The 10816-nt window shown below is 40.6% G+C and overlaps 1 protein-coding gene across 1 annotated transcript in view; it reads left to right on the top strand.

Moving 5' to 3' along the window:
- Nucleotides 1–3062: 3062 nt before the first annotated feature.
- Nucleotides 3063–10816, top strand: part of SPIRE1 (spire-type actin nucleation factor 1) — a 125228-nt gene continuing 117474 nt past the window's right edge. The window contains exon 1 of the mRNA XM_009318579.1: nt 3063–3180. Coding sequence (XP_009316854.1) covers nt 3063–3180 — 118 coding nt within the window. The remainder of the gene's footprint in view (nt 3181–10816) is intronic.

Consider the following 10816-nt stretch of genomic DNA (forward strand, 5'->3'; position numbering starts at 1 on the left):
GTTGCGGTGAGCGAGCGCTCGGCTCCTCAGCCGTGCCGGGGGCGGGTGGGGGTGTGTGTGTCCCTGCACCGTCTCGGTTTCGTGCGTGGAAAGACAGAAACCGTCGCCTTGAATTTAATCGCCTACGTGTGGGTACAGGGGAGGTGAATGCGGGTTTAGTGTTTTATAATTGCGTCGTCTTTTGGTGCGTAATACTGTGTCATCCGCACCTATAGCGCCTGCTTTTGGAGTTCCTTTGGCCATATTGCTCATCCTATAGTGTGTCTTTCAGAAGTAGTTTGGCATCAAAAGGCACCTATTAGAAATAGATCGATTTAGAGGTATACTGACATTAAGTAAATAAGAAAGCCATGTACACCTACCAGGGGCTTAGCACCTACCATCTCTTTCTTTAAAATGCCCAGGAAAACGTGTTTTGCATTGGAAAGGAAAAGAAGGGCTCACATCTAGGCATTTCAAAGCTTCTGGTTGTGAATGTGGAAAGGAATATTTTTTGTTGCAAGTAAAGCTTGATTTCTGAAACGAAACTAAAGCTAGGCAGCAGAGGGTTACAATTGGTTATCACACAGATGATGGTATTCCCCAGTATCAACCTCGTCCACGTTCAACGTCACTGCATTTTCCAGGAAGACAGAGGTTTCGGCATTTTAAAGTTATGTGAAGCAGAAGGCAATGGTAAATTCACAAAACAGGATTAATTGAGCCCTTGGTCTTTAGAACATGGATATTATGTATTACAATTTAATGAAGCCTTGTAGTACAGTGCGTGTCTGAAAAGTCTTTTGGCAGAGATTTGCAGTAATCCAGTTTGGAGCTAGTGGTACCTGCAAATATCGAAATATACTCAGTGGAAGAAGGGACACAATTTTGTTCCACAGTTGGAGTGAGTCTAATAATGACTTCCATTTAAATGTGATCTGATGTGCTTTTTACATTATTTAAAAAACTAGGTTATTGTAATGTTAATAAAATGCCAGACTGACACCCAGAAGTTCCAGGAAAATACTTCCCTGACCAAGGCATCTGCATGTCACAAGAGCATTGAAGAGTTCTGTATTGCATATTGCGTGCTGCTGTTACTTACGGTATTTTGAGATGATATCAGACTTCTTCCTTTCTCTTTCCTACTGTAGGAAATATATTGATTTACTGTGTATTTCTTTTTGTTGCTTTTTCCTTGCTATTTGTGGGCTTATTCTATTTCCTCTTACCGTATATCTTTAATGGCCCGTAGGAAGGTGTTGGATATATCTGGATATAAAGCTCAGGCCCGTCACTGGCATCCAGCATGTTTAGTTTATGCTAAAGCTGCATGCCACATCTGCATTAGTCTTTTTAAATGTTTTAGTTAACATGTGCTAACCTGCATGTGTTGATACCACATTTAAATCTTTGGATAGATGAGACCTTTTTTTTATCTTACAGCCCTGACTATTTTTTTATCTCTTTTTTTTTTTTTCTCTTACCTTATTATTGTGTGTATTAGGTTGTATATCAGTTAACACCACATACGTGTGCTTATTTCTTGAAAATCTTTTAGAGAGAGAGAGAGAGAGTGTGTGTGTATGTATATAAAGATAACCGGTCTGCTAAGACCTCCCCGGAAAGCATGAGGGGGGAGATAACCCAGGGAGAGTACCCCCTCCGGTGCGTATAATAGAAAAGGGGAGGAGGGGAGATTTCTGCCAGATGTCCATTCCTAAACCATACTCGGTGATCCCACTTTTGCATCAGCCGCAGGCTGGTAGGCGTCTGGATTTGAAAGGAGGCAGTATTTCTCCTGGGGTCCTCTCCCTGCCCCTGGTCTTTCTCATCTCCCTAACTTTGAATAGACTTCTGCAATATAGGCTATTGCTTGGCCTTCAAGCTTTCACAAAGGATTTTGTGTGTTCCTGGGAGTAACTGTCAACAACATGAAACAAAGGTGGTCCTAGTCAGTTGGCTTTTATTCTTTGGCTTGTGGAACCTGTAGCAGGCTTTCGCTGGAAAACATCGTGTGTGTGATACAGTGAATGTTGGTAATTCCCTATACTGAATATTGAAGAGCTGACAGTAGGCTTGCTTCTCCTTGGTATCTTTTGAACTGTCCCAGTTCTTCTCCTTATTGCTCACTGCAGTGTCCTTAGGTGATGACTAATGAGCCTTCTGAGCCAATTTCAGCTTGAGCCTCTTGAATGGGTATTTATTCTTAGGCTCATGTATTCTGCTTAGTAGCAATGAGAGCTTAAGAAGAACCGTTGCCCTGGTGCTATGACTTGGGGAGCAGTACATCGTAGCATAGGCCCTAAAGCTGTCTGGCTACATTAATTTTACTCTTGAGATACAAATTCAAGTTTCCTTAAAAAGAAGTACTGATTATGTAGAAATTGATGGTTTTCAATTTTTCCAAAGCTGTTTCTTGTGAAGCAGTTTTCAGGTTAATGCGCGATACTTGAAATTCCAAGTAAAAATACCTAGAAATTGAGTAAAATGCCCTTGAGATGGGAAACAAAGATGAGTTTCACTGATACCGGGGCAGAAAAACAACCTTGGAGTTCAATCCCTGTCCTTAATCAAAACCAGAGACTGATTCTCAGATCTTTCCAGTTTTGTCTATGTGGTCTATTAATATTTGGTTATCTTTAAGCAAAACCTTATTGATTTTTTTTTTTTTTTAAATAGAAGTAAAAAGATTAAGAATGAAAACGTCACTCAGTTGTTCATTTTCACGTAAGCATTGATATTACCTGAATCCCTGGCAAGAGGAGGATCAGGAAGGATTCCTGCTAATTGTTTTCCTGCCTTTGTATTTCAGACAACTTGGATTTAAATGCCTGTGTTAGGAGGCTTGTTAGAGCAGTAGGGGTTCCGTGGGTTACCACTCCGAGCTGTAAAGCTATTTTGTTATAGCAATACATAAAAAATGTATAGCTGTAGGTTGGTGCATAGGTTTGGGTAATTCACAGGAACAAATATTGGTTGTTAGTTTCTGTTTTTGTAAACAACAGAATCCTGTGTGGGCAAATAAAGGAGTCCCTGAAGAATGGTGTCTTTGGGTAGTGAACATTCGGGCTTTGTTCAGGATGGCGAAGAACGATGTGATCAGTCATGCCTGTCAGCGGAGCTCGGGCGAAGTCAGGAGCAAATGCAGCCGTGTCACAGAGTTTGCTCTGGAGACTCTCACGAAGCGATGTTTTCATGGTATGTTGCAAACCTTATCGTTTTGCCGGAACTGAAGTGAGTAAGAAATAAACATGAATATGCAAAAAATTAAAAGCTCACTGTGGTCATCTTAGGATGAATCATTCTAACTGTCTGACATGTAAATACCACAGAAATGTGGGTTGCTTAGAAATACCCACGATGAAATCGGAGATACAGTGTAGAATGTATTTTACCTAATGGGTGTTTTAGCTGTCTCTTTGTTACTTGCAATTTATATGAAATGAGCCAACAGTGGCATCTAGTAAAGTGCCAGATGCAATAAAAAATAGCTTCTGAACGAGCTAAAACATTTGGTGTAAACATGTGGTTTGACTCCTCCAAGCTCTTTTCTTGAGGAACAGTACTTATAAGCATTTTTATAAACTTGAAGCAATAAAGAAGTGATAGATACAGGAATAGAAAACCCACACAAGAGCTGGCAATCGACCTCATGCCCAGTATTTAGCGGCAGCAGAAACAGCACAGGAGGCTGTTTCGTCGGGGTCGTGTTGTCGCTGCGGGCTGGATAAGGGGCTCTTGCTTCTCAGCACGCCGGCTGTGCTGCCTCCGTCCCGCAGGACAGTTTTGGGGATGAGCAGGCTTGGAAAAACTGAGAGTTTTCCCCACGTGTTATGTTAGTGCCAGATCTCTGACTTAGCAAAGGCAGCCACTGATTTTGGGCGTTGCACTGAGCTCCTGAAGAGGAATGGCCATGAGGATCTTGGAAAGGGGCAAAGGTGGGTATTTGGAAAACCAAACCATGCTGACTTCCAGCCATTGGCTGTTGGGGGCTGGCATGCATGTGGCGCTCCTCAGCCTTCCCTCTCCCTCCTGAGAGCATGCCTCTGCAGGTAGTGTCGGTGGCCCTTCTTTTGCCTTGTCCTCCAGCCCTAGAGGAAAATTCCCAGCACAGACGAAATTACTGCTGGTTTTATCAGAAGCAAGTACTATGCAGATTTTTCTCTTGGAAATCTGCCAGGCGTTCAGCGGGAGGGCATAATACATGGAGTATTCTGGCTTTGAATCAAAAAGATCGCAGGAAAGTTGACTGTGTGGTGGCTTTCATGGGACTTGGAGGGCTCAGGGTGAGACACGCTGGAGAGGAATAGCTTACATTGTCTTGGCAGTTTTAATGACTTTCATGTCCTTCTTACACCCTTGTGTGCCCAGGTGTTGGAAGGTAGCGTGGAGAAATATAGGACAAATAAATGCAAATTCAGCTTGTGTGCATCAAGACTTTCTTATCTGTCAGTCTCTCGTAGACCGCCGAGGAAAAATACGCAGGATTTTTAGAGGAAAATGAATGTACTGACATTTTACTTCTAATTTTGTTGACCCTTTTGAAAAATAATGGATGGGAGTAGCGTTGCTTGCAGTTTAACTTTCAAAACAGGTGTTGCTATGGATGCTGCTAAAATAAACAGTACCTCTAGAATTAAGACTTAACTATGCTCTGAATTCAGATTTTGTTCAAGGGTATTCAGAAACATCCGTATTTAAAAATAGTAAGTTTTGATGTATTAAGCCTCACCTTTTCCTGCAAGAGTTTTTAGATAGATAGGTATCTATATATGTCTGTATAGATATGTTCATGTTGGAAGTCAAGGTAGGAAGAAAATGGCACTAGGCAGCAGAGAGGAGCCTCGGTGAGTTGATACTTCATCTCCGCTCACTTGCTCTGCTGCTCTGTAAGAGAGAGGGAAAGCTTAGGCCTTATTCATGCTAGGCTTTCTGCCATCAGCGTGGTTCCCAGTACGTAAGGGTGAACTGGAAGGCTTCCAATCATGGCTTATGCTGATGCATCCTGTGCACTGGGGGCTACGTGGGCTCTGTGAATGTGGACGGATGGCTAGGGACCCTACTGTAGACAGCTCTGGTGGGGGAGGACAAAATAAGCAAAGATAAGACCCCAACATGAGAAAATAAGGTCTTTGGCTTAAAAAAAAAGCATATTCCAAATGCCTGCACAAAAGAAATGGGAGTTGCCAACAGTGATAGGTGACCTTGGTTACCTCTATTTGTATGCAGAAATGTTGAAAATGGTAAGTAGGCAGTGAAGGCATAAGGACTAATTTGGTGTTGTCTGAAATCTGCATTTGTTCCTAAGGAAAACTTAAGAGCAAAGAACTTTGAGGAATTGTGGGCTCCTGATGTTCATAATGACTTAAAGTAAAAGATAACACATTTGAAATTTAACAGAGGTTTTCTCGACTACTGTAGTAAAAGCGTTGCTGTAGAAAGGGAAGTGGAATTGTAGTTGTCATTGTTAACAGTGATTGAAGAGTAGAGTGAAAAATGAGACATCTACCATGATGTTGCAGAGAGTTAAGATGTCTTTAAGGGGCATCACTGGGGAAAGAACAAAGATGCATTAAAAAAAAAAAAGTAATGGAGTCCAACTTCAGGGGCTGGCTGTGACAGTTTACCCCACAGTACCCAGTGAGAGGTGATGGGTAGGACTGGGGTAGCGTGAGAAGGGCTTTGACAATGAAGATGGTGGCAGCATATGATGTGACGGAGAGAGAGCGAGAGAGAGCGCCTTTAACAGGATGATTCAGAGAGCAAGATGTGATCAGAGTGACAGGCAATGAAAATGACCCGCACAGCAGCAGCGTTGTGAATGAGTCTGACCCGAGCGTGACTGTGTTTGCCAAGTGTGCAGGTGACAAGAGGATTAAAGGTACATAACATCCTGGATCCATGCTGGCAATGAACATATCTTTGTAAAAGTTGGGAAGCTTTTTCATAATGTCTGTTAAAAGGAAACTGGAGAGTGTTCACTCTTTGTTTCTGAATTAATTTATCACATTACAACACTGGATCTGGTAAGGAGACAGAACGAATATTGTTCTATTCCTGATACAACCTTAAGTTAGCTTGCATGACACACACAACTGTGTTATTGAATTTTATTACTGTGCACTTTAAGAGGAACAAAAGGAGATGAGTCAGTTTGTACGGTGTAAATACAAGACTGCAAAGACATAGCTGAGGTAGAGAATTAAGAGAACTACTTTTTCATTGACTTGAGAGAGTCTATTAACAGCTGGTGAAAGTTCTTAACAGATCCAACAGTGCTGTGTTATCAATTTAGAAAAGCTGTAAGCTGCTTGAAACTCTGGATCCATCAAACATGATGGCAGAAACTACTGGTGACTTCAATGCAGTCGGAATTCTGCCACAAGCACACGTACTTGTTGAATGAGCAAGCAAGTGGATAGCTCCAGGAAAAATTAGAATATGATTAGAGTAACTGAACTTTAAAAAAAAAAAAAATTTGAGGCACATGAACTCTGCCAATTCTCACTTTTTGGGAATGGCTGTTATCTGGACAGGCCAGAGGAAAGTGAGTGTAGTATCTGTACTTAAGCATCTGCAGAAGAGACTGACAGCTACGAATAGAGCTCAGCAGCACTTGGAGATGCTTATCTACCACAGTATTTATCTTAGAATAAAAAAAATTGATGTGATCCCTAGGTAAACTTACAGGTTTGTTAAAGAGGGTGAGCAGTGGAACATAGAAAGAATTGTATGTTGAGTACAGCCAGTTTCCTTGCGCAGAGTAGAAATGGGACAAGGCAAAGAGTGACCATTTAATTATATCTTAGAAGGTAGCACTAAGGTAGTTTGGATTTGTTAATTTGGAATTAAAGAATATTATTTTAAAATAATTTTTATTACAAAATTTAACTGGGTATTAACACCGAAGACCTTTTGTTCATTACCTTTGCTTTGTGCAATGTACAAAAGGATTGCTTATGACTGTACAAAACGAGGAGTAACTTCAGTGAAGTGTTGAATGGAGGAAGATGAAGGCATGAAGAAAGATTGACACAGGGAAGGAAAGTCCTGGCCGCCTTCGGTCTAGTAACCTCTCTAAGAATTTTCCTTGTATTTTCTTACCAATTTCTTTCTCTTCCTTTCTCCTCTCCCAAGCAGAAAAATGAGGCATACCATTTCTAAATCTTCAGCTGTAGGCCGATACAGAAATCGTGAGTCATATCCAAAAAGCCACAAGCTGCAAAAACTTACCCCATTACTTGTTGCCTTCCAATTACACGGTTTAAAGGAAGGATATGTTGATCCTCAAAGCCTGAGTGTTTTACTTAAAAACATGGGTCTCCGTGCTCGCTGCTCTGAGGGGTCTCTGATTACCTCTCCTAATCCAGTCTGCTTCCTTCCACTTCCTCGTGTTCTCACGCTTCTTGACCTTTTTCCCTGCAGCCTGATGTCTCTTACTCCTAAGCTATACTTTTCTATATTTGTCTTCGTTGTTTTCATTTTTTTCTGTTTCTTTTTATCAAGCAAGATTTCTCTGTCCTCCTCTGTTTATCTTGTAATATCCATCCTCTGCCAGAAGTCTGGCTCACTCCTGCTACATCAATATTTTCCTCTCCCTTCATTTAATTATGAATCCTGTTCTTTGCATATTCATCTCTTTTCCTTATGTTGCTTGGTTGCCTTTGCTTTCTTAATTCTTTCCCTTTCCTCTCATTGGTACTAATATTGACTCTTGTATTGACTATCTTGTCAGGTTTGGTAACTAATGCTCCAGTTCCTGCAATCAGATGATTAAATTGAGTCTGAACTTCCCCTCCCCCCCCCCCCCTTTTTTTTTTTTTTAATTAAAGGCTTTCCTCATTCTCTTAAGGGCGGGGAAAAGCCTACTATTGTAGCTACAGTGCCTCTTGAAGACGTAAAAGCTAGAAAGCAAATGCAAATTCAACTTATGGTTAATTTGGGGGCCTGACTAAAAGCTGTTCAATTTAAGGATCTTGAGTTAGTGACTCCCACGTTCTCCCTTGCTCCCTTTCCTTCGATTAGCCCCTGTGTTCCTTCTTTGGCCACCTCTTCCACTGTCCTCTCCAGTATGTATGGGCAGCGTCTGTCTTTCCTGAAGGCAACTTGAGTTCTGCTATCGTGGAAATAGCAGCTTGATTTCACCCAGAACCTGCAGAAATGGGCTGTGGCATTTAATTAGAATATTAATCTTTAACACAAAATGAGTTTCAGGTTTGTTGCCAATGTGTACGTCAGCTACACTGTTGCCTGAAAATCAGTGCTAATAATTTCAATTCTGCAGAAAGCTGTCTTGAAGCAAATGCTTTTGGATCTATGCAGAGGTATCTGAGAGACTAGAGGAAGGCTGGGAAGATGCTCTGAGGCTCTAAGCTGCAGGGCTCTTAGAGCAGCTGGTTACAGCTGAAACAGCGGCCATGTGATTGTGGTGTCACATCACTAATGTCAACTCTGTAGCTTAATTTTTCTTCGGATAGCAGAGTGCAAATGGTTTTGCATGTCCTGCATGCTTTCTTGCAAATACCCCGTGTCAGTCCATTTTAACATGCTGTATTATCTATTTTGCTTTTAAAATTCAGTCTTAAATTTGTGCTTCTTACTGGCAGCAGTACATGATATGCTTGCTATTTGTTTTTAAATCTATGAAGACCCTTTCTAACAGTGACCTGTTAATCCTTGGGCTATAGATAAATTGAATGTAGTCTTTTTTTAACAGCATTCTGAGAGATTTTGTGAAAAGAATTATTTTTTCCAGTCTAGATAGCAGCCTGGAAGCTCCTGCCTTGAGGGATGAGACAGTGTGCCCTAGTGCTTGATGAAAGTTTGACATGACTCCTCTTGTTGAGGGTTTGAAATAAGAATAATTTTCAAATAGAAATTTTGAGGAATGAAAAATGAATGTTAAGGTTTGGGGTTTCTTCTTTTTTTTGGTGGCAAATATGTCTCTCTGAAGGCTGTTTTCAGAGATAGAGACTTACATTGGTGGTTTCCTCTTTCCTTCTTGCAAAAACTGATCTTTTTTTGCATTTCAGCAATCATATAAGCTTCCAAACTGTAGCTTGTTTATAAATTGACGTTAACTTGACAGTTAAAGTTATGCTATTTACTAGTGATGAATGCATTAGTCACTATTGGAAAACTGTCATGGAAAAATACTGTTCAATTTTTTTTGACAGGAAGAGTGGTGAAAATGCAGATTAGTATCTAGTTGAATGGTTGTGAAGTCTGGATCTATGTTAAGAAGCAGAAGCTTAAATAATTTTGTAAGTGTTCACCTATTTACCAGATAAGCACTTAATACTGCTTGCAGACAGACGCTATTCTATGACTTCTTACAGGGAATACAGGAATACAGCCTAAGTGTGACCCTTAGGCTACATTTAAGAGTTTCTGCTTTTTAAGTGATATCAGCTGAAGAGAGAAGAAATTTCTGCTCCCAGCCAGTATAAGTAAAGCCAGTATAAGTAAATTGGCTTGCATGGGCCATACAAAAGCAAATTCATTTCAGTCTTGATAGATGCAAGTAAGTGCATGTTTCTTGAGTCAATACTGTTAATGCTGGTCTCTTCAGAAATGGAGGAAATTCCCAAAGGAGTGGGCCCATAAGTCACGGCAAACAGCTCAGGGAAATCTGTTAAGTGTATAGCTGGACTCAAGGTACAGAGGGATATGGAATGGTATGGTTAATAATTACCACAATGCAGAATATAATATTAAAATGTTGTAAGTCAGTTAGTAGTTTGCAGCTGTCTAGAATACTGTCTGCAGTGCATTTGAGCTGGTGTGAGACTTAAACTACTTGTTATTCCCCCTTTCCTCCCCAGCACGTGGAATCATGACAATACTATTGTTTTTTAAAGCACTGGTATAAATGTTGCCCTTCTCTTGTGTTGTTGCCCACTTCACAAATAGTAGGAATAAATAATCCAGTTTAAGATATTCCCTACATTTTTTTATAATAAAAACAAAAATTAATTATGATTTGCTCTGAAAGCCATAGTAAATTTTGATAGTACCACATATGAAATAAGGAAGGTTTCCAAAGTTTGAGTGCTTTTCCTTGAAGAACAGCTTTCATGGGAGTTTATCGAAGAAGATCTGTCAAAGGGGCTGTGAGATAAGCTTCTTGCTATTTCTTTCAGAAATAACAGTTTTTGCCTTACTTGTTTTGGGCTGGGCTGATTTATTTGTTTTGTACTTCAGGACTTGGTTAGGACTTCTATTAAAAGGATCTTCATAGCATCTCAGCATTGCTATGAGGTGTAGCAATGAGTATTTTGTGTCTGTGCTGCTGAGAAGATCTAGTAGATAGCTTGACTCCTGTTCCATTAGACCATAGGAGATGCAAGTCAAGATATTTTAAATTATCAGTAATTGCAACCATTGGTGGCCTTCTGTATGCCATTGCATTGTTATAGGTTTAAAAATACTACTTTTTTCTGAAGTAGTAATTAAAAAAAAAAAAAGTACTTTTCTTCCAAAAAAGGCAGCACACCTTTTTTTCCCCATCTTGACTACATTTCTGTGAGTTATAGAATCATAGAATCGTAGAATAGTTTGGGTTGGAAGGGACCTCTAAAGGTCATCTAGTCCAACCCCCCTGCCGTGGGCAGGGACATCTTCAACTAGACCAGGTTGCTCAGAGCCCCGTCCCACCTGACCTTGAATGTTTCCAGGGAGGGGGCATCCACCACCTCTCTGGGCAACCTGTGCCAGTTTTTCACCACCCTCAGCGTAAAAAATTTCTTCCTTCTATCTAGTCTAAGTCTACCCTCCTTTAGTTTAAAGCCATTCCCCCTTGTCCTGTCACAACAGGCCCTGCTAAAAAGTTTGC

The sequence above is a fragment of the Pygoscelis adeliae genome, unplaced genomic scaffold, assembly GCF_000699105.1.
Source record: "Pygoscelis adeliae isolate BGI_AS28 unplaced genomic scaffold, ASM69910v1 Scaffold42, whole genome shotgun sequence".
Taxonomy (NCBI): domain Eukaryota; kingdom Metazoa; phylum Chordata; class Aves; order Sphenisciformes; family Spheniscidae; genus Pygoscelis; species Pygoscelis adeliae.